Source organism: Clupea harengus, chromosome 18 (genome assembly GCF_900700415.2).
Source record: "Clupea harengus chromosome 18, Ch_v2.0.2, whole genome shotgun sequence".
NCBI lineage: Eukaryota > Metazoa > Chordata > Actinopteri > Clupeiformes > Clupeidae > Clupea > Clupea harengus.
In genome coordinates, this window is record NC_045169.1 from 6,704,725 (window position 1) to 6,727,972 (window position 23,248).

At 42.9% G+C, this 23,248-nt stretch overlaps 3 protein-coding genes across 3 annotated transcripts; 1 reads left to right on the forward strand and 2 right to left on the reverse strand.

Moving 5' to 3' along the window:
• The first annotated feature begins 744 nt into the window (after positions 1 to 744).
• zcchc4 (zinc finger, CCHC domain containing 4) lies at positions 745 to 12,307 on the forward strand. Its single transcript, XM_031585200.2, has 13 exons — positions 745 to 956; positions 1,155 to 1,273; positions 1,818 to 1,900; positions 2,172 to 2,453; positions 3,169 to 3,249; positions 8,546 to 8,618; positions 8,718 to 8,874; positions 9,442 to 9,542; positions 9,764 to 9,885; positions 10,537 to 10,612; positions 10,835 to 10,886; positions 11,078 to 11,201; positions 11,722 to 12,307. The coding sequence occupies exons 1-13, from the start codon at positions 857 to 859 to the stop codon at positions 11,840 to 11,842; spliced, it is 1,491 nt and encodes a 496-aa protein (XP_031441060.1). The 5' UTR covers positions 745 to 856; the 3' UTR covers positions 11,843 to 12,307.
• si:dkey-219e21.4 (tripartite motif-containing protein 72) lies at positions 3,585 to 7,394 on the reverse strand. Its single transcript, XM_031585202.1, has 6 exons — positions 7,109 to 7,394; positions 6,625 to 6,720; positions 5,662 to 5,886; positions 5,275 to 5,291; positions 4,974 to 5,107; positions 3,585 to 4,809 (listed from the first exon to the last, which is right to left on the reverse strand). The coding sequence occupies exons 1-6, from the start codon at positions 7,373 to 7,375 to the stop codon at positions 4,205 to 4,207; spliced, it is 1,344 nt and encodes a 447-aa protein (XP_031441062.1). The 5' UTR covers positions 7,376 to 7,394; the 3' UTR covers positions 3,585 to 4,204.
• Positions 12,308 to 13,665: 1,358 nt separating the features above from the next.
• On the reverse strand, positions 13,666 to 22,878 carry mfsd8 (major facilitator superfamily domain containing 8). Its single transcript, XM_012820408.3, has 12 exons — positions 22,418 to 22,878; positions 21,940 to 22,013; positions 21,754 to 21,797; positions 20,909 to 21,149; positions 20,659 to 20,772; positions 20,025 to 20,169; positions 19,718 to 19,779; positions 18,049 to 18,157; positions 17,750 to 17,884; positions 16,967 to 17,070; positions 15,319 to 15,548; positions 13,666 to 14,822 (listed from the first exon to the last, which is right to left on the reverse strand). Exons 1-12 carry the CDS (start codon positions 22,474 to 22,476, stop codon positions 14,616 to 14,618), a joined length of 1,524 nt encoding a protein of 507 aa, XP_012675862.2. The 5' UTR covers positions 22,477 to 22,878; the 3' UTR covers positions 13,666 to 14,615.
• Positions 22,879 to 23,248: the final 370 nt, after the last annotated feature.

Below are 23,248 nucleotides of genomic sequence, written 5' to 3' on the forward strand. Positions count from 1 at the left end.
GTCATACAGAGGTAGCTACTGTATGTATACTGGTAGGATTCACTTCATGAGAACGACTGTCAAAGCCGACTGAAAAACAAAAGCAGCGCAGTCATGGAGCGCACGAGGATACATCTTCAGTCATCACAAGTCTGGGATTTGGCTCCGGTCTGACATCATCTAAGGGCCACATCCACCCCAGAGGTGCTTATTGCTATTTGAGCAAATCCTGTTACGCTAATCATATTATGTATAGGCTATCAGCCGGATAATTATAGGCCTTTTTATTATGTAGGCCAAAGTTCGCATTTTATGATATATTTTGTAGGTTACTTTCATTTGAAAACCTGAAAACTTGGATGATGACCTGTTATCTTACCTAGTCTATACGTTGGCTAGGTTAATTGATTCATGAAAGAAAATTGTGACAGGGGTAGCCAAGTAACGTTTGTAGCTGTAGCTATAATTTTACTGGGCGATTTGATTAGATTTAAACATAATTTAACTAGTAGCCGAACCATAATATGAGTCATATGTTGGTAAACCTTAGGTGAGAATACATGTCTTGTATGTCACCTGGCGTTCATTTGAAGTAGTGATCAGTGAATTTTCAAAAAAATATAGTGAATTGCAGTTAACATAGTATGGTATTTAAACATATTTTATATTATAGCAAAATTATATTATAGCCTATTGTCAAGGTCTAAACTAAATTTTGTGGAAACACTGTAGACAAAAACAAATGTTATGACATCATCGAAGTGCGACGGACTGAGGAACGTTTTCAATATGGCAGCCTACTGTTAAGCATGGGTGTAATGTTTTGGTTTTATAGCAACGTGTATTTATTAAAACCCATGAGGACTTAAAGGATTCAATGAAAATGAATGAGAGACGAAATGATTCCGAAGATGGATACGGGATAGACATCGTCATCCACCAAGGAAGCGACAAAAAAGCACCTTCATGTCCGCATGGTACATATGAAATAACATAGCAGATGACAGTCTTGCGGCTTGTATTTAAGTGAATTCGTGCTTGAATAAGCTTACACCATCAGGAGCTGTGAGAATAATCAATTCCAATACGTTAACCATAACTTTATGTCTTGTCGTGAATTTAATTACGATCTTCAAAGCAAAGGGAGGAGTAACTATTACTGAACTGTCTTTCAGGTCCAACCCTGCTGTTTGAAAAAGTCAACAAAGGAGAAGAGAGTGGCAGACGATTTTATGCGTGCTCTGCGTGTCGTGACAGAAAAGACTGCAATTTTTTTCAGTGGGAGGATGAAAAGGTGAACTGCTATTGTTGTTGTCGAAAGATTTGAATGTGCTGTGGATTTTATAATGATGTACTGTGTGAATTGTATTTTGACGTGAGATAATACACGTTGAAAGAACTAGTTGGGCAGTCAATGTGAAGACAGTGATCGATAAAGCTTTCTTAAAGGGTAACTTAGGGATTTTTGTACCTGGCCACTATTTGTGTAGACCTTTTTGGGTCTAAACTCAATCCAGTATTGAGTTAGAACGCTATAACCTGCAACCACAACAACTTTCCTACTGGGATGTTACGAGTTCGACAGGTGTTCAGGTGTCACTTGGAGGTCGGAACTTTATATTTCCCAGTTTCCCATGAGCGCACCATAAGTCTATATTGTTTGCCAGTGTGTGTTCTATTTCCATAATTGTCATATCATTACCATTAGTAAGTTGTGCCCTAGTCATATCATTACCATCAGTAAGTTGTGCCATAGTCATATCATTACCATCAGTAAGTTGTGCCATAGTCATATCATTACCATCAGTAAGTTGTAAATGTGCTTTGATGTGCTACAGGTGTCAGAGGCAAGGCAGCAGGCGAGAGAAGAAGAGAATCGCTCAAAGAGACCTCCCTTCACTCATGTGGAGTACACCTCCAGGTACCTGCACTGCACAGGAATGTGTAGTGTTATAGGCTACTGAGCCATTCAGTAGATGTACACTACACGTGACCCTACTGTAGAGTATTTTTACATTGGCTAACTGGGATGGAAATTCATGACACTGTTATTGCTGGTGTCCTGTTGTACCAGTCACATAACACTGTGGTTGGTGTGTACACTATTCAGACAGCACAGCCTGTGTACTTCAGAGTGTGAGAGTTTGTATACATTCTTCCTGAAATGGTCTGCTTTTACCTTTTCCCCTCAGATTCAGAGAGTTTGTCTCACTCCCGCTGGACCAGCGAAGGTTCTGTGTCGACTGTCAGGTTTTGCTCCTACCAAGAGATTGGGACGAGCACAGCAACCACCACGCAGAGCTCTCCGATGAGATCACAGTGGCTCGCCTGAGGAGGCCGAGCCTGTTGCTGTGCCCCCTGGAGAATAAGAAGAGTAATGCACAGTACCTGTTTGCTGACCGCAGCTGCCACTTCCTCCTGGACATGCTGTCCAGACTGGGCTTCCGGAAAATTCTATGTGTTGGAACACCTCGGTGAGTTGGGTCTCTTACACTGATCATTCATAGTCTAGACCAGGGGTTTTCAACTGGTTTTGTCCCAGGGACCACCATTTTGACTAGAAAGTAATTTGCGGCCCACTGATGTGCCTGCAGGCGCGTGCGTGTTTGTAACCGCCACCGCCACGCCCCCTCCCCCCGCACAGATATTCTACCTATAACACTTAAATATGTGAAATTATCAGGGTACATCGCTAGCCACCGCCGCGCCCCCTCCCCCTGCACAGATATTCTGCCTATAAAACTTAAATATGTGCAGTTATCAGGGTAGATCACTAACCGCCGTCACCACGCCCCCTCCCCCGCGCACATATTCCGCCTGTAGCACTTGTCAGTGTAATCTGGAAATGTGTTGAAATATCAAAGCGAATTTATAAAAATTAAAAAATGAATTGGTGAACTGATCAACATAGGCTCATGTCGCGGACCCCCTGCAATGCCGTCGCGGACCACCCGGGGGCCATGGACCCCTGGTTGAAAACCCCTGGTCTAGACACAACCAAGAATCCATTCAATATCCCCTTTAATAGTATTTGGATACCGTTACAAGCTGTGAAATTCAATATTCCCCTCTAATAATATTTGGATATATACATGAGTGTATAAGGTAAAATACCTCTTATGATTAATCTTGATGGATCACTAGTTATGGAGTTGTAAATCACTGAAAGATTTTACTCTTGCATAACAGTCTTCATGAGCTGATCAAATTGAGAAATGTGGAAGGGACGTCAGAGACGACAAGAAGCCTGCTGTTGGATATTGATTTCAGGTAACTCCGATTTGCTATACACTAGCATGCTTTAAAGTAACACTATGCAACAATTTGACACTTTGTGACGTATGATTTTATAGGAAACTAGTTTTGGTACCATCCTCAAATTCATTTTGATAGCATAAGGACATGTGAAGGACAGATAAACACCTGTGTCTTTGCCACTAGCCATTCAGGATATGCCCTATGTAGTTCTGTGTACCGGGCTGGAATACCCTGCAAAAATGGAAGAAAAGCTTTCACAGCATGACATTGCCAGCTATACTGCCAAAAGACACCAGTTAGTGTGTTGGCAAGCTTATATAAGTGTCAGTGTTGGTGGTGTTTGTAAGGTTTTTGCTGGCCTTTTAGGTAGTTAGCGTGCTAGTTTTGGAACAGAATTCCTTATTGCTGCTTTAAGCCATTAACAGCACAATATGCTATTGGAGATAATCTGTGTTGAAAGAATGTTTGCATGCTTAACTTAAGCACCTGTAATTTATTTGTACAATGTTTCCACTCTTCTGGTTGTCATCAGGCAAATTTAGATGTTTTCAGATGTACTTGTTCATTTAAAATGTGCCCCAACTTGCAAGTTAAGTGATATGTGATATGCAGAAGTGGCGGTCAGCCAACATCAGCTTGATTCTACTGCCAGATGTATTCCTGTTATACAGTATTTTACTTGCATTACTTTCCTGAGAACAAACCTGGATTAGATTGGAGACCACTGAAAGATATTTAATATTTACATTGTGTGGAAAAAGTCATGCATTAACGCATGCGACTGAATAGTCACACAGCAGCTTTAAAAAAAAAAAAAAACTACATCCACAGTAGCTTGCTGCCTAAAACTACAACTACCAATTTAGTGTGCCACCTACACCTTTAGCTACTAAACAAGGTTACCATCTTGTTGCCGATCGGGGCATGCCTTTTATGTTGTGTAAGGATTGAAGTCATTTTGATGAAGTCAGGCCGTGAGGTCAGGGATCTCCATGTGACTGGTCCCGGCATGCCCCTCCTGTGGTCGGAGGAAGCGCACGGCGGGGTAGAGGGGCTCGATGAACTGGTGGTGCACGCGGTCGAACACGGGCGTCAGCACAGCAGAGAACTCCTGCAGCAGCTCCATGCCGTCCGCGTCGTAGAACGCCACTTGGCCCTTGTCGTAGTTCACGTGCACGCCCACCGTGCTCGGCCGCTCACGCCTGCGGATGCCCGTCGGGACCACGTGCCCCTCGTTGTGCCAGGCGACGAGGCGCCCGTCCCTGAGCTCGACGCACCAGGACATCCTGTTGCGTCCCAGCTTCGCACCGTTGTCCCTCCCCTTCCTGTGCAGGCTGCCATAGGCCACGCCCACAGCCCAGGCGGGGCAGCAGCGCACATCCACCTCCCAGTAGTGCTGCCCGCTGGTTATGGCTGAGGCGGCCAGGGCGCAGTACACCTGGTCAAACTGCAGGGGGTGTGACTGACGCTGAGGGTCGCATGCCTCAGTAGAGATGCACAGGCTCCGCCCTTCTCCTGTGACTGCGATCTGTGTATGTCTGGTCTCTCTGTCAATCACCACATTTGATGCATCTGCGTGTGACAGAGATAAGGTACTCTCTGAGTCATTCAGGATTATGATTGCATGTAATGAGAAGGGGTTTTAGGATCTTTTGTTATTGGATTTGACATGCAATGCAAATTAAATTGAAGCGCAGACTGCAGATAAGGACCAGAGGCACTTTGCGGCATCTTACTGAGCAAGAAGGTCTTCCTCTGTAGCTGAGCCTGCAGGTCTCTGGAGATTTGCTGTAGTTTCCTGAGAAGGTTCTGGAACCTCTCCTCATTCAGTCTGATACTCTCCTCAGCGGCATCTGGTTTCTTATGGCAACTAGAAATATTGTTGTATGAAAATGTGAAATGATAAAATGTGAAGAATATAGTTCACATGATCAACTTAATTAACTTCATAGTATCTGGAAAACAAAAACAATATATATATATATATATATATATATATATATATATATATATATATATATATATATATATATTTACCTCACTTCTATCAGATCCTGAAAGAGAATAAATCATAGAATTATAATTAAAACTTTTTAAAGAAAATAGGGCCACATAAAAATCAACCACTTTGAATGGTGTGTTTAAATACCATCTGTACTAAATGTAGTAAGTGATTTAAAATGTAATTGTGAATGAAAAGGATGAAGACAAAAAATCAGCGGTCCATGTCAAATGACATGAAGAGTGTATAAGAGAAAAGCGTAGTGGTTATGATCTGAGGCTTTGCCATCTTTCAAAATCAATTATTCCAGTCGACTTAGATCTAGGCGTGATCAAGGCGTGCGTTCTACAGATGCACTGCGCATTCTGTTATCTCTCTAAGATTGCTCCAAGAATGGCACATCACATCTCATCTCATCTCACCATTGATTTGGCTGTGCCTTCCTTCTGCGCCAAAGCATGGGTGATGTTCCTCTGGACCAGGCTCAGGTGCTGCTGCCAGTCTTTCAGGACTTGGTTCAGCTTGGCGCTGGCCTTTCGCCGGTCCAGTTCCAAGGAGTCCCGAACCGCCTGCTCGTCCCGCTGCAGGGCGGCCCGCATCACGTCAAACCGTTCCTTCGCCTGCTGCTTCATCGCCTCGGCACTTTTCTTCACGACGACAGGAATAAAAACATTTAGGTGAACGGGGGGGGAAATATCAAATCAAATCAAACTTTATTTACACACCGCATTTCATACCAAGAGCTAACACAATGCGCCTCACAGGAATGGGTGGGTGCAAACATGTGGTGTGGCTTGGCACTGATTTTCCAGAGGGATACAAAAGCCATATCATGTGAAGTGCAAACATATTAAAAAGCACACACATACACACATGCACAGCAGACCCACACACAGACCACTGAGAATAGATAAATATTACAGAGAATAATAGGCGAGATTAAAGAGGCATGTCTTAAGTTATCGCTTAAAGGTTTCCACAGTTTCAGCCATTCTTAGGGTCCTTTGGCAGAGTATTCCAAAGGCTGGGAGCATAGAAACTAAACGCTGCCTCTCCCTGTCTCTTTGTCCTGGCTTTTGGAACAGTTAAGAGTTCAGTGCCAGAAGACCTCAGGGATTTATTGGGTGTGTTCCTTGAGAGCATGTCTGACATATATTCAGGTGCATGACTATGGAGTGATTTATAGACTAATAAAATAATCTTGAAATCTAATATGAAACTAACAGGTTACCAGTGCAATGATTTTAAGGCTGGTGTGAAAAAGAGAGGGGTGGAGACAGGAGGGGAATGGAAGGGTGTGTGAAGGTGAAGCTGATGTGCACTAAAAAGTTAATTGTTGCTTTGTTACTCATATGTCTATCGTTCTAAAAAGAGGAGGCACTCACAGACAAGTTGGTTTTGCGTTTCTTTAAGGACTGAAGGTGAGCCTCCGTCCTGGCTTCCTCTGCCTTCAGCTCCTCCAGATGTCTAGACAGTTGCTCCTGCAGAGAGAGTGCAGTGCTATTTAGAGTTGCAATCAATATGACACACTTGAGAGAGGCCGTGTTTGAAAAAGAAATGTTGAATCCGGTGAACATAAATTCAGCAGCGAAACAAAAGATTTGTATACATTATTATAAAAAGTAAAGCAGTGTTTTGTCAATCATGTGTAGCTCAACCTAAATGCCTTTTTATTCTCTCTGTACTTCTAGTCGCCCAAATTTGTCCTTTTGTTGTTGACAAATACCTGATCCTGAGGTAAATGTCAGGCAGTAAAACATGAGGAGTAGGCTTGGGGGGTATCACTATAATGTAAAAGTAAGAAACATGTTTGTCAGCTTCAGCATTGACATAGACATCGTAGTGCACCTCGTCTCTCTAGTAATTCACCTGTGTGAGTGGTGCTGATGGACGTGCTGTCTTGCGGAGCAGTTTTGGGGAGCGTGGGTAGGGTTGGACTGCAGGCCCCCCAGATAGGTCCCGAGGACCCAGGCCAAACTGGCCAGGCTGTAGTTTTTCCTCCAAGGCTGTAGAGAGCGCTGTGTCCGTGTCTTTGTTTTCCATCTTTGTAAATGCAGATGTACACAAACGGCGACAAAAACAGGATAACATGAGTCCAATCCAGGATTTCATTAATTCCATGTGGCATATTTGCATGACAACCCTTTCAAACCATGTTAAGTCACACACACACAACGTCTCTAATCTAACATTATTGATTATATTGGTCTCTCGTATCCAAACTTTTGTGCAACATATTTGCGCTTCCATAGTTTTTATTGTGGTGGTTTCTAAACCTGTTCCTCTAGTGTGCAAGAGCGCGGTGTTGCAACATGTCTCCGATACAGTCCTAAGCATTCTTGAACTGCTTGAACTCCGCTAAGTGAAAAACATTCTAAAATTTCAATAACTAATTACATTACAGCAGTAATGAAGCTAGAATGAGTGTTCAAAGTCCTCTTGTTTCCTGAAGCGTAATTAGTTAGTTCGTTTTTCAACTATGTGTACATTGGATCCCAACCAAGCATAATTTGTACCCAATGGCATGGTAGCCCTGCAGAAAAGCATTTATTATCCGTATGCATAGTGGCAACGTACCTTCTTTGTCAAGTGTGTTGGCTGTGTTGTTCCTTCTCGTTTGACTGTGTCTGCAATGACCGGACTGCTTTTGCACGAGAGGAAGGGGTGTGTCGCCCCTTCAGCAAGCTCGAACCTGTTACTCTTTGTTCTCTGTTTGTGTGTGTGGGTGAGTGTGTGTGTGTGTGTGTGTGTGTGTGTGTGTGTGTGTGTGTGTGTGTTTGTGCGCGTGTGTGTGTGCATGGTCACACAAGACCATGTGAGAGAGAAAGCTTAAGTAGCCACCTACGGTACTTGGGAGCAAAGTGTAGCAACTCAGAAAGAGATAGCGTTATATAAAAGCGTGTTTTCCTTAAGGTTCACTGATTCTCTCAGGAAATGCAATGTCTTGTCCATCGCTATGAGCTTTTCTCTGTTTGTTAGATCCTACCTCAAACAGAATTATTATGCAGAACTTGATTAGCATTGGTGTGGCCAGAGTAGCTTGCTCTTAAACGCCAACTGTGCACTTTAAATGCTGACTGTGCACTTTTGTACCTCTGGGGGAAGAATATGGAGTTAGTCACCCTGGATTACTTGTGTGTGTGTGTGTGTGTGTGTGTGTGTGTGTGTGTGTGTGTGTGTGTGTGTGTGTGTGTGTGTGTGTGTGTACAAATTCAGACCTGCAGAGGTGCTGGGACAACAGCCACACCTCAAGTGAATTAATTCCTTATCTTTTCTTATGCGTTCCTTTTTCTGCACCTCTGCCAGGTACTCCCAGTTCTACGGCCAGGATGAGTTCTGCCACTACAACATGTTCAACCATCACTTCTTTGGTGGAAAAGTAAGGGATGCGTTCTGCACAGTGGTTTTAGAAAAATCACGTCAACATAATGTTATGTCGCGTTACCCTGGAGATTGATGAGTTTGTGAACTTGACCAGGAACCAGCGGGGGTGTTCCTCGATTTCCTACGAGAGGAGGAAGGGAGCAAGGTTGTCATGGTGACGGACCCTCCCTTTGGTGGTTTGGTGAAGCCGCTGGCACACAGCTTCAGACAGATGGCAGACGCCTGGAGGGGCCTGCAGTCATGCACTACAGGTGGGAGGTCGTGCACTACAGGTGGGAGGTCGTGCACTACAGGTGGGAGGTCGTGCACTACATTCCACTACTGTAGAGAGTCATGCGTTTCTGTTGCTGTCATTTATGGGCGGTAGTTATCTTTCCAAGACTTATGCCCTTCTTTAAGGAACACTGCATATTACATTATTGTTATAAACAGCCCTACATATCTTGATACAGATCATGAAAGAACATACTTTCAAGTTGGATTTCCATTGTGGGAGTGACCGTAACCATTAACACTTGACTGAATTTCAGTTGCTGTAATTTTGCAGTGTTAGTTCTCTCCCCAGACTTACCCATCATGCTCGCTCTTTTAGGAAGTGTCTGATTGGCTAATTCCGTCACACTAAGCTGGAAATGATTACAGAGCCCGAGGCCAAATAACACTCATCTGTACACATACTTCAGTACTAATTATCAGGGTGTTAATATTTTACATTCCAAAAAGTATAGCTTAGAGCAAATTGAACTGTGATTCCTGTTAGATCCTGCAGTCTTTTTTGCTAGGCGGCGTTTTTCACACACTATGCTTCATCCCTGCAGTGAATAGCCAGGCAGAGATGCCGATGGTGTGGATCTTCCCCTACTTCTTTGAGGCAAGAATCGTTGAGTGTTTCTCCTCATTTACGATGCTGGACTACCAGGTATTACACAAAAAACATACTACATCAAGTGCACAATATCTGTTCGATCAGTGGATTTAGGTATTTCCCTCATTCTGGTGTCATTGTTAATTTCTGTATGAAGAAAAAAAGGCTGGGGAACAGCTCTCTTAAAGGACCATTGTATAACAGGGAAATGTAGTCCGCATTGGTTTACAGAGGCCAGTCTAGTCCCTACCTCACATTCTGTTCTTCCCCCCTAGGTGGACTACGATAACCATGCCCTGTACAAACATGGGAAGACGGGTCGAAAGCAGTCCCCTGTACGACTCTTCACAAACCTGCCCGCCCGGGATGTCGTCCTACCTGAGGAGGAGGGCTATAGGTGAAGCAACCGTCACCCTCCAAACATGCCTGACAGAATTGCCATCAGCCTGGCGCCAGACCTAACACAAGAGCTTGCAGTGCTTCCTCTGGAGATCTGCTGTCCTTTAGCGGCCTGAGTGTTAGCAGCAGGCGGGTTAGCTTAAGGTCGAGTCCGCTGCAGGGCAGTTTGTATCCAGGAGGAGCACTGGTCATCACTGATGTGACATGACAGTCTATACAAGTCCAAACAGACACACACTCAGGGCCTGTACTGTACCTTTTCTGAAGCAGTGTTTCTAGAAAAACTAAATGTTAAGCCCGTTAATATAAACATGAATTAATAACCGAATACACTGAATTTCCCAGTTCTCTTTCATCTCCCTTTTCACTGTTTGGATAAACCCCAAACGCAAATGAAATGAAAGAACATTACTTCACAAATTTGTACTTCACACATTGTGGTGGTAACAGTAACCACGTTTGCATGTGACGGTGTGGTCTGTTCTGAAATAACCTCTTTGTAACGCAAGTATTCAATTTAGCATTTTAAAATGGCCACCCTCAGATCTGTAGAGTTCTGGTGGAGCTCTCCTCCGGGGGTTACTCAGCGATTTTACCATTACATGCTTCAGCAGCTATCTAATCTTCGATACTCTCCTCCTCCAATCAGATTCTGCGCCATCTGTGAGCGGTACGTCTCGGCAAGAAACAAGCACTGCCCAGAATGCAATGCGTGCCCCTCAAAGGTAAGCATGCTGGAACTAGATTAGAGTGGATTAATGGGGAAGTAAGAAGTATGGGTGAATCAGGGGTGATATATGGATTCTAAATCGACAACATGGACTTTAAATGGGTGTTATGATGAAATGTCGGGTGCAGATTGGCATTCCATTTTTTGGTGTGTCACTGGTGTCTTTTATAGTTCATAATTATTTCCTTCAACAAAAGCTTTCTCCCTGTTCTTACAGGATGGAAGAGAGTGGAAACACTGTGACGACTGTAGAAAGTGTGTGAAGCCGTGTAAGTGTACCAACCCGTCATTTGTTGACTTTCAGGGCCAGAACCTACTAGAGTGGAATCTATTACTGGCCATAGACATAACGTCCTGAAGCTTTAATTCTGTAAACGCCACTCTATTTACCTTAGCTTTCTTCCTTTTGTTTTCTTTGTCCTCCTGTCTGTCTGTCTGTCTGTCTGTTTCCCTCTCTCAGCTTGGCAGCACTGCACCTCTTGTGGTCGCTGTGCCCTACCAGATCATCCTTGTAGGCAAGGCCAGACAGGCTGTTTCAACTGTGGCAGCCTGCAACACAAACACAGAGCCTGCCCTGACAAACTGTAAGAGCACACACACACACACACACACACACACACACACACACACACACACACATACACACACACACCATTTCTTGAGAAGTAACAAAGTATACACTCTCATAGTCAGAACACACACACACACACACACACACACACACACACAGACACACAGACACACACACACACACACAATTTCCTAAGAAGTAACAACGTATACACTCTCATAGTCAGAACATGTCTCAAACCAAAAGGGTACACCAACAACAAGCTTGTCATATCCGCCTGTGCGTATGAACACAAGCAGTGGCACAAAAACAAGCAGCAGGAATGAAACGGGAACCTAGACTGAGCAGGTCTCAGAAACCCAAAAAGAGAAGTAGTGGGATTGACACTGGTCAACTAGAACAGGAACACGTTCCTTATTGACCTTTCTGAGTAACGGACTGTCTCTCTCTCTGTCTCTCTCTCACACTTTCTTTCTCTCTCTCTCTCTCTCTCTCTCTCTTTCTCTCTCTCTCTCTCTCTCTCGGTCTCTCAGGAGGCCACAACTGAAGGGGAAGAGCAGAGGTTCTAGCCGGCCAACACACACAGCCAGCAGAAGTTCAGCCAAGAAGAGGAGCAGAAAAGCACAGAGAAAGAAGAAGCGGAGCGTTACATAAACTTCCCATTGTGCACAACAGGATGCTTAACCCTTTCATGCAGGAGTCATTCAATAGCTGAGGCGGACTTTTTTTTTAAACTTTTTATTACCCCAAACAAGACCTGTTCAATTGTTTTTTTTTTCTCAATATGTATAATGTTGACGAGGATGCATGGTTGTCCACTGTAGTGGACACCGCGCATTAACAGTTTAAATTTGCAATCATTTTTGAACATTCAATTTGAGTCTGATCAGTCATTCATTCAAAAACACAAAACTTTGCACATGTAAAACAGATACTCAGTAGACAAGCATATTAAACTGATTTAACAATAAACAAAAGCTTTCTTACCATTTCGGTAAGATTGTATGAATATGAAGGGACATCACATCAGTGTAAAATTAATGTACAATTCATGAATGATCTATATGAGTAGGTTAAAATGGTATACGATCACAACATAAAAGTAATGATATATTTTAAGTAGTGTTGCTGGAGTTTCATTTGGTAATGTGTGTGAAATTGAATTGAAATGAGTACCAACTGTGTAAAATGTGTGTTTTTTTTTCCAGAGTGTGGTAATGTTCAAAACACTTTGAGCACAGTGCCACTTCACAGGCAAATGTGTGTTTTTTTTTTTCTTCTTGCAAACTTTGTCTCAACAACGGTTTGAATTCCTTACATCTGTTAACTTTGGCTAACTTCCCGTGGCGTGTCACCGGTCTTTTTGGGACTGCAGGTGGTGTGGCGTCACTCGGTCTTCCCCTGGAGCGCTGGAAAGAACCCACATTCACCTGTAGCCGTAGCAACTGAAGCATTGAGTTCAAGAAGGGCCTTGGGAATGCCCAAGCTTTTTTCAGTACAGCATCCATGCGTTCACACAGGTGACATCCAAAAAGGGGGGGGGGGGGAATGCACAAGTACCACTTCTTGTTTTTACGCCGATGCGAATATGAAACCACACACTGATGTTAGATGTCCGCTGCCCACGCGGGTGTTCATTGTAGAGCTTATGGGAGCAAGATCTGGAGGACTTTCTTCTTCTCACTCCACCTTTTGGCAACGTCTTGTGGATTCTTTCCAGCACATGTTAATACTACACGGAAGTTATATATGTCATAATATTAATGACCTAATGTTATCTTTCCCAGTTGACACATGGGGTCAAAATAAACAAAATATAACCATTGATGCATGACGTCCACTACAGTGGACAGTTTAATTTTCACTCATAGAAAAAAAAGTGAAAAACCCATATTGATTAAGCTTTGATAAAAGTACTAATAATTTTGATCAGAAAAAAGATTATTTGTTTCTTGTAGAAAAAAAGGATTTGACAGATATTTCAGACGTCACAGGGTCATGTGCACTCCCATCTGCCATTTTGAATTGATGATGCAATATTTCAGGGTAAAATATTGATTAATACAATGATTACACAACAGACTGAAGGTTTGGGAGATGCCCCTCTCCTGGATTGGAGTAGGTATTACACTATGAACACTTACATGAAAGCAATGCTTTCCATGTTCTGGACCAGACCAGTGTCGTCCTCTCATTCAGGCTGAGAGTCTACTGCTCTTCCCAATGTATTTTTCATTGATGGTTCATCCGACTCAGTGTGCACACGTGTGGTCTGAGCCGGTACTGCCTTTTTAACCTTGAAGTCTTCCTATTCATTATTATTCACATGTCATTCAGGATATGAGAACCGAGTGAACCCACATGTGGGCACATCTGAGGTTTGGTGGGCATGACCTTCGTCTTACAGGAAGAATGCATTTTTTTTTTGCTACAAACCTTTCGAAACACTGAATAGATATAAACAGAAATACAGTGACTAGGGTAAGCTGTGTTTAATACACACAATGAATATCCAGTACTTCCACATATTAATGACCCATTCAACCCAATTATTCACCAGGTTCGTTACCGCAGTGTTTTAAAATTGAGTATTCTGAAAATGTAATAAAATTAAAGAGTTATTTTAAATATTATACTGACATTGTTCAGAGTTACATGTCTGAAAATACTGTACACTCTCTTTTCAAATAGAAAAGCTTCAGTAGGCCATTTGCAACCATCATTATTGCAAATATGCACAGATTGGTCCTAGGCACCTTGTAATTAAATATTAATAACAACTGAATGCATTAGTAACTGGGTACAAGCACAGCTGAAAACAAGCAAACATCAGTTTTACAGTGTAAAATTTTAGTCATTAAAGAGGTTTGAAAACATATCCAAACACCTTGATGCTGAAAATAGTCCAACAGAGAGAAATCTCATCTAGCCTTGGCTTTTTAGGTGCCGAGTAGACTGCTTGTTACATTGTGTATCCTCAAAATGTGTTCATATCTTTGATGGCTGAATGTTGTCACTATGTAATGAGTAAATTACATAAGAGTGTTGCATGTTTTAACAGTTGAAATTCCACATATTCAAAGAATGAGGTGAGCTAAACTAGTTACACCAGTTTGGGCAGAAATCAGTAGTCAGAGTTGGCCTCAGAGCTTAAATCTCAGGCTATACTCCCTATTGGGAACGGGCAGCAGTCAATGCCGCTGTACAGATTATCGGTTAGTGTTCTTCCTGTGGGTCTCCACTGTCAGTTACTGCACACCGCTTTCAGGCTCCAAAGTCCCAAAAGAGCAGAGCAAAATGTCCCACTAAATTTAAGCCAACTCACACAAGTGTTAAAAGGTTAAAAAGTCTCTATCCGTCCATCCCACAAGTCCGTTCATCCCACAAGTCCATCCATCTCTCACTTCATCCATCCTTTCCCTCCCCTTCACTCCTCTATCCTGCCGTGTCGGACGGAGAAGGCGATGAGGCGCTTGTACATGCCGGCCAGCAGCAAGATGGCCACCAGCACGATGCCGCAGATGAGGCTGAAGGCCCAGCGAGGGCCCAGCAGTGTGTACACCTGAGACACGAACACGGGGCCCAGAGTCCGCGCACCGCTGCCCGACGCTGTCAGCCAGCCCATGTACACACCCTACAAAAACACACACACACAAGGTTATGTACACATACACCAATGCATACAGTCACACTTGAACTGTCACACTTTGCAGGTAGCTGACGCACCGTTTACCAACCCAAATAATTAATGAGGATCTGTCAAAATGTTTATTTAACAAGAGTTCAAGCTCTAAATGTACAGTACATGGGCTGACTGCCCTTCTGGGATAATGCGAAACTAGGAAAATGTTAATGTGTTTGTCTTGGATTACATGTTCTTTTTTGGGAAAGGATTTCCTGACTGGCTAACAATGTGTAAGTACAGCAGAGAGAGAGAGAGAGAGAGGGGGGGGGAGAGAGAGAGAGGGAGAGAGAGACAGCGAGAGGGAGAGAGAGAGAGAGAGGGAGGGAGAGAGAGACAGCGAGAGAGAGAGGGAGGGAGAGAGAGACAGCGAGAGAGAGAGAGAGACAGCGAGAGAGAGAGAGACAGTGAGAGAGAAGCTGTGGGTGTGAGGGGGTGTGGGCACTACCTGTGGTTTAGGCCCAAGTATCTTGGAGTAGAGTGTGTAGGACATGACGTTGCAGGCCGGGAAGCCGACTCCGATGATGAAGTCGGAGGTGAGGTACTGGGCCAGGTGGATGGCGGGGGTGTACAGGCACCAGACCTGTTCGGCTGGGCAGCCCGTGGGCTCCACGCTGGCATTGGGCGCCAACACCGCTGCAGGCATCACCTGCTGGGGGAGGCTGTTGTTATGGATGTCTGTGGGTGTGCAGGAGACAGAGAGAGGGAGAGTGTGACGGTGGAGTTAAAAGCAGTGTTTTCTGTTTGTGAAGGTGATGGTGTTTGGAGGGATATGAATTAGTAATGAGTAATGAATTAAACACACGACACACAATCATGCTATAAATAAGGCAATAATGTCACTTCAGAGGATATGAAGGCCCAAAATCAAGATAATCCAGTCTGAAAAATGAAAAAGCTCAGGAAAAGGATATTAAGTTGTCTCTGTATTCCCCAGATGGAAATTGCTTCTCACTTTCAGTCTAGGATTTCCTACAATATCCCTGATAGTCAATATTTGCTTTTTGTTCACTTTATTAGCTACAGCTACCTTACTTTTGGATTACCCAAATCATGGGAATCTGGTCTTCTACCACTTTTAAGGACATCTGTTTCGGTTGTTTTCAGCCTATTATGAAAATTGTTTTGGACCCATGTCAATACTAATGTGATATGACTGCAAGCAGAGGTATCGCTTAGTGGATCTCCTTTTACAGTACTGGAAGGTCTCAGATATCTTAGATATCTTAGATATCTAGATATCTATCAGACCACACAACATTTATCTCTGACAAGGAATTCCAAAAGTAAAATGAGGACATACACAGCTGTGTGCCCTTCAAGGTTCCCGTGTGACAAACATAGTTTCAAAACTAGGAGAAGAGGAATGCACGCAAGACATAAAATGTGAAAGCTGCGAAAACAGAGGTGGCAAAAGAAGTTTGAAGTTGTCAAGCTAGTATTTGCTAGTGCGTCACCAAGTTGACAGTCAATGAAAGACACCATTTTAGTTGCTTGAATGGTATTAACATCAAGGTCAATTCCAAAGGTGCAAGTAAAGAACCGTGAAATACAACCAAAAAAGGAATGGGCATTACAGCAGACCAGCTGCAACCCTTGCACTGTTAAAGTGAACCGTTAACGGTGGGAGTGTTTGGACTACAACAAGACAACAGATAGTTGCTCTAAAATTCAAACTTTTATAGAAGAGTGGTACTAGAGCCGTAAACTTAACATGAAGTACCAACATTTTCCGCTTCATTTTTCTCTGCTGGTGTGTCATCTCGGTCTTTTGATTCTGTATCATATTGTTATTCCACTCCTGCTCTACCTGCCAGGACTGCCTCACAAAGAAAGGTTTCACCCCTGAGAAGTGTCAGTTGTTCCACTTCTTGTCCACATTATCTTTTCACATTGTTTTATGTTGTAAGGTTTCCATAGTAACAGGGCTGGATTCAGTGTTCTGTTGGCATACGCCTATATTATAGATATCTGAGACCTTCCAGTACTGTAAAAGGAGATCCACTAAGCGATACCTCTGCTTGCAGTCATATCACATTAGTATTGACATTGGTCCACTGTGGAGTGGAAAAAAACATGGGACTTGTGCTGCCTACCTGCCCACTGGATCTTGGGGTACTGGTTGCCCCAGGGAAGGAGAAGGAAGAAGCCGCAGAAGATGATGGCCAGACCCCCCAAAAGTACGGGCCGGTCCCCAACCCTGAAATAACAACAAGGAAATGAGTCACGGCCCACTCATTAATTAGTTCTTAGGCCAGAGGGAATCTGCCACAGATGACAATGATTAACATGTTTTCTGAGTCTGAAATGTCTTCACCAATGAAGGCACAGGTTAAATGAATGATGCCAATTCAGCCAGCATAGAATTTCTGTGCAGACCAGTATCCAAGACTTGAACTACTTGTACCCACACGTGGACTCTCATCATAAAGTTTCCAGCTGAAGCCTGGCTCCAAAACACCAGGTGTGAGTTAAAGAAATCACACTGTTCGTGCCGTTACCGCACAACACCTGCTTTAAGTACACTTTGACGGAAAAGGGAAGCGGACGGTTTCATGGGTGTCATTCAAAAAAAATCTTACTGCATTTCGTTGTCTCAGTACTTGTACTCTGTGCAATGACAATAAAGTTGAATCTAATCTAATCTATCTAATCTAAAAATGGCTCCTCTTTAAATGTAACACAATCACTCCATTCTTGAAATACCTTATTGTTAATCTAGCCTCAACATCTGTAGAACTTTGTTCCAGAGTTATTCATTCTATGTGAGGCTTCTGTACTCGACAGACATACATGTAGGGTAGAGCTACCATGCGGAAGTTATAACAGCCAGCTTACAGTTAACAGAATGTGTGGTTTGTACCCACAATTCAACCTACTTCTGGGAGATGACCTTCACTGCAATGAAGACGAAGATGGACTCAAAACCGATGCAGGCCAGTATAACTCCATTATACAAAACCGCCTGTCTTCTTGTCCATGCAAACATGTCCATCGACAAAGGTGTGGATATACTAAAAAGACGGACACAAAGACACAGGTGACAAACATTCCAATAAGAATGCACACTAACGTTGTCTTAAACTGTTATTTTCTTAAAGATGGCATCTGCTATACAAACACCAATTTCCCATTTGTATTTTACCTTGAATAATAACTACTAGATCACAAGACTTACGTTTCAAATATAGCAAAGATGAAGAAGATGATGAAGAACAGGACATTGGAGGTCACCACAGCGATCTGGTCGATGTCTCCCTCACCGTCCAAAGGAACAGACACCCGTTCTGAGGATACGGGGGAGAGAGAGTTAAAAAGAAATTCCTTAACACATACATCCTTATTCATCCCTGACTACGAACACCAATGCCATGGGTCTAGTGCCCTAGAACACATGCTTAGTACCACAAACATGCTAATTAGTAAATGCAGGGTTTCCCTGCACTGTATAAGGCCTGGATACAAATATCTGCTAAACAAATGAATACCAAGGCATGTCCTTTCTCAACAGCAAAGATAACTCAATGATAACAACTGTTAAGTTCAACATGATCAAACTTGGTTATGACAGACTTTTTGAATGATGGTTCAAATCTACTTTTGTTTCACAAATCACCACTCAGCTTTGATGCTGCAGTGGCTGTGGGAGAGGACACTGTAACTCAGTTCATTTTGTTCCATCAAGTGACGTAATCCTGAGTCACTTAGCACCGAATAGGGCTGCAAATCTGTGGCTATAAATACTCCTACTGCTTTTTCTTTATATTGTCGGTGCCTTTTGTTAGTTTCTGTCTATAAACAGGATTACCCAAAAACGACTAAATCTCTATGAAACGTGGTGGAAAGGTGTAGCATGGGCCAAGAAATAAACCCAAAAATGTTTGTAGCAGATCCAACTTGCAGGGCAGTGACACACATTTAGTTGCACTTTCCCCGACATTGTGCACAAGGCATTTGGCCTTGCTCGGGTGATGGCTGTGTAAATGAGACATTATGCTATAAGCGTTTCCACTCGAGTAGCCAAAAGTGGCAAAGCAACGTTTGCAGACTGTACTTTGTTTAGTCTTCTTACCATAGTCGTCATATTGAACACTTAATCCAAATTCCCACACGGAGATGGCTCTCTAAATTTGCTTCTCTCTGTCCAAGGTTAACTAGCATTTGCCATTGTCAAGTTGGAGCAGAGATTATTTCGTTTTTAGCTCTCTTCTCCAGCTCCTATTTGCATACAGAGCGCTGATAAGCCCCAGGGACATTCTTGACAGGCTCCAGAGGTGTTCTGTGGATCGGAATGTATATAGAGCCTACAGTCTGCAGCGCAATATGCAAGTTTTCGAAAATCAAAGGAAAATAACAAACATATCGTAATACAACGGTTCACGTTGAACCATAGGGGGCGTACCGAAAGGTACAACATAATACTGTATACCATTGCATCCCGAATGGTGTTGCAGAGATACATGAAGCTCTATCCAGAAAGACAACATAGTAGGTGTTGAATAGGGTGTGGTCATCCCCTCCCCTATTGTATTCTACCTGACTGAATTGCATAAATACCAACATTGTCTACAGTAATAATAATAATAATAATAATAATAATAATAATAATAAAACTTTATTTATATAGCACCTTTCATGCAAAAGAATGCAACTCAAAGTGCTTTATACAGTAAGGTAGGCCTTTCTCTGAGCACCAGCTGAGAGGGGGTCTCCACGCCGAAATAAACTCCAGAAACCTGACTACGTCCTCCGGTCCCTTCTTCAACTTTGGCATGCTCATTTAGATTCTATCAGTGTTAATACACATGTACAAAATAAATACGTTTCTATTCAGTTTCACAAATTACCCTCCGAGATGTCGTTGATTGATCGAATCTGCCTTCCATGGTCATCAACGAAATGTTCTCTACTGCACAAATAAAAGCAATGACAAGCTGGTAAAATCAGACAAACTACAGTGCATACAATAAAGCATAAAAATACAACTTGATTCAAGAGACCAAGTGATGATAACATGGATTCAATGCCAAAGCAGCACGAGTTGCCGTTGTCTTAGTGCTCCCATTAAGAAAATGCATGCTACAACTATGTCAAATGGCAAAATCAACACAACGCAATACCAAAGCAGTGTAATAAGGACGGGCTGGACCTCACCTGAGCACCAGGATCACCAGTAAAATGTTGATAACGCCGAAGCATGCTGCCAGCAGGGCTGGAGCGGTGTACATGTTCATCTCCAGCTTGATGATGGGCACAGACACGCCGGTCTCACCAACCACTGACAAACCAGCCTGCAAAGCTAGTCACAACCCAAGGGAGAATTAGAGCGAAACCATAAAAAGTGCACTACAATTCATACATACCATTATAAGGTCTAGTAACCGTAGTAACAATACATGCACACGGATTGTGGATGACAGATACTACTTTAATTGTACTAATTTAATTCTTATTGTCCATACAGACAGCAAGCTATAAAGTAAATATCTGAAAAATATTCATCCCGACAGCTTGACGGGGAGTGGACAAAGAGGAGGACTGCCTTAGGTTCAAATACAGTATGTGAGAATGATATGAGACTGTGAAAGTCAGGGGTAAATACAGCACAAATAATAATGTAATGTTAAAAAATGTAACCACAACTTTTCCCACAGTGACAAAAATGTGAAGATAGGACCCTCTCTCCCCATGATTCCACATGCACTCACCTGGACCAAGGATGAAGCCCAGAGCCTGACATGCACTCACCTGGCCCAAGGATGAAACCCAGAGCCTGACATGCACTCACCTGGCCCAAGGATGAAGCCCAGCGCCTGACAGGCACTCATGTTAGCCATGGCACTGGTCCTCTCCTTCAGTGACGTGGCTCCAGCGACATATGACCTCACCACCGCCACATTACCTAAAGGGGATCCACAGAATCCATTCAAGGGGTTACCACATACCATTACGTGTTGTAAAACATACAGGTTATCAGATTATAACAATGTCGTTTTAGTATTGAATAATCGTACTAGAAAACTACACTGGTCACCAACCTGCCCCGAAGCCCACAAATACTCGAGCCATTAGCATGTGGTACTTATTCTCCGAGGCGGGCAGGTTCAAGTACGAGTAGTAGATGTTGGCCGAGACATTGATGAATATGGAGCAGACCAACGGCTCTCTGCAGCCCCTGTGATTGGACCAGAGCCCAAAAAGGGGCGAGGCCACCATCTGACCCAGGCTGTAGGCAGCCACCACCCAGCCAAGAAAACTGGCATCTGCAGTACCATCAATCTGAGGACAGAGAGAGATAAAGACAATATTTTACTTTTCCTACTATATTGCTTATTTAGTTGGGACATAAACACACACAGGAGAGATCAACATATCTAACGTCATTATTATTCATCGAAAACCTGCTGACTGGAAAGCTATTTTGCTGTGTTCTATCCTTTTTTTCACCCACTTCCTTTTCAGTTAGGTGGTGGCTTCTGAGCTGTGTGGGCATCTTTCTCTTCTCCTTCTTCATTCATTTACTTCTCTTTTTTTTCTCTCAAGAAGTAGACAGAGGCATTATTGCATTCACGGTACTTTTCTGGCCTAAGGTGAATACAGTCTTTGTTTTGGTCAGGTGAATGGCTCTCTCATGAAGGCATCTCAGTTCAGAAGGCTACTTCATTGTGTTTCTATGGGGGGAAAAGAAACTTTTAGCTTCCTCTCATGGTCTGTTTTGGGAAAGATAACCATCAACCCTCCAAGCGTACTTCCTGACCTACTTCTGCTTGTTTCAATATTCAAATCTCAGTCTTATTCAAACCATGACATCTCAGAATGAATGTGTTGGTGTAACTCTAAGAATTCTACCGCAAATGTGGTTGTTGCTGTTCATTTCGCTCACCTTTTGAAGAAAAGGCCAGATGGATGTGATGACAATAGTGAAACCTAAAATAAAGAAGTTTTTTATAATTCACAACACATACCACCATACAATCAAAACTTGCTTTATGCTTTCTAAACACAACTCAGTCTGTCTCTTTTGTAACCCAAGATGACAATCAAACATAACAGATACATTGTCACATACCAACACTGCTGAGAAACATCGTGAAGTACATGACCCGAATGGACCTCCACCTGCTCTTGTACGCGTCATCGTCACTATAGAAAATGAATGTTTGTAAACAACTCAGTCACTCATTCAATCTTTACACGGTCATGTTGGTACAGCGTTTTCCTCCGATCATACACAGGTCTGTCCACAACGAACACCGTGCACTCTTAATGGAGGCAGCCAAACTGGTACAGGCAGCCAAACTGGTACAGGCTAAAAGATAGATGTTTCCAAATTGTTGCAGGATAGAAGTCAAAATCTCACTCGCACAATGCACCTATTATGGCCACGCGTCCACAACATGTCAAGCCACAAAGTTATCGATTTACAGGACAGTCAGTTCGCTGACAGGTCAGGTTTGTGGAGTGCACTACAGAGTTAGCGATATCAACATAGCCATAGCTAACTCATCTTCTGAGCTAGATGACTCTGTAATGGATAAAACGCTCACCTATCGACATCGCCTTTAAGCAGCGGGGTATTCTCCTCTGACTCCAGTAGTTGAGACATTGTTCGGCCCTTTTACTATAAAAACATTTAGGGCGAAGACGTAACAGACCTTAGGTAGCTAGCCCAAAAGTCATGTTACCCGTAGAGTGCATGTTAGCCTCCAACCTAATCAAATTAGGATTCCACAAGACCTCGGAGACGGTGACGTTAACTACAATAAACTGGTCAAGCGTAAAAGCAACAACATGTTTTAAGTTGACTGTTGTAGCATTGCCATGCGCAGGCTATAAATCGCTGTGATACAATTTCTTTAGATTGAAGTCCAAACTTGCGGTGTAGTTTAAAATAGAAGCCATCACCCAAAACACTCTCACGTGAAAGCTCATAACGTACACTACATATTCCCGAGAAAGTGGTGGACGCTTCTGGCTGTCTTTTTTCCAGAAAGTCGATTGGACAAACCCGTTTCTTCGTCTGTAGTGTCATTTGAAGAGACCATATTTCTGACCCGTTACCGACACTAACAGGAAGGGATGAGAACTGCAACTGTTTTCTCATGAAACGTGAATATTTTTCCAGTGCCCAATTTATAGCCTTAAATAAAGTTTCGAATGAAATGTTGGTCATGTATTTATATACAGGATGATAGCTTATAACGGACTCCTCTAATGGGCTTAATATGCCCTGAATGATTCTATTAATAGAATATAAATTAGACTATTCTCTGTCTGGATTTTGATTAGAAGGGGAACTACTGCAAAGTTCGACTGTAACTGTTACTGGATAAACTAAGCAAATAAGCACGCGCCCATTTAGCCAAATAACTTCTTTG

Bases quoted from the DNA above. Each gene is read 5' to 3' on its own strand.
- mfsd8 (XM_012820408.3), bottom strand. From the start codon at position 22,476: ATGTCTCAACTACTGGAGTCAGAGGAGAATACCCCGCTGCTTAAAGGC. The intron at 20,773-20,908 runs GTTGGTGACCAG...GATCCCCTTTAG, and splicing joins ATTTGTGGGCTTCGGGGCAG to GTAATGTGGCGGTGGTGAGG. The intron at 17,885-18,048 runs GTAAGTCTTGTG...CCGTCTTTTTAG, and splicing joins ATCTTTGCTATATTTGAAAC to TATATCCACACCTTTGTCGA.
- zcchc4 (XM_031585200.2), top strand. From the start codon at position 857: ATGAAAATGAATGAGAGACGAAATGATTCCGAAGATGGATACGGGATA. The intron at 3,250-8,545 runs GTAACTCCGATT...CACCTCTGCCAG, and splicing joins CTGTTGGATATTGATTTCAG to GTACTCCCAGTTCTACGGCC. The intron at 10,613-10,834 runs GTAAGCATGCTG...CTGTTCTTACAG, and splicing joins GCAATGCGTGCCCCTCAAAG to GATGGAAGAGAGTGGAAACA.
- si:dkey-219e21.4 (XM_031585202.1), bottom strand. From the start codon at position 7,375: ATGCAAATATGCCACATGGAATTAATGAAATCCTGGATTGGACTCATG. The intron at 6,721-7,108 runs GTGAATTACTAG...CTCTCTCTGCAG, and splicing joins CATCAGCACCACTCACACAG to GAGCAACTGTCTAGACATCT. The intron at 5,887-6,624 runs GTGAGTGCCTCC...GTCGTCGTGAAG, and splicing joins AACGCAAAACCAACTTGTCT to AAAAGTGCCGAGGCGATGAA.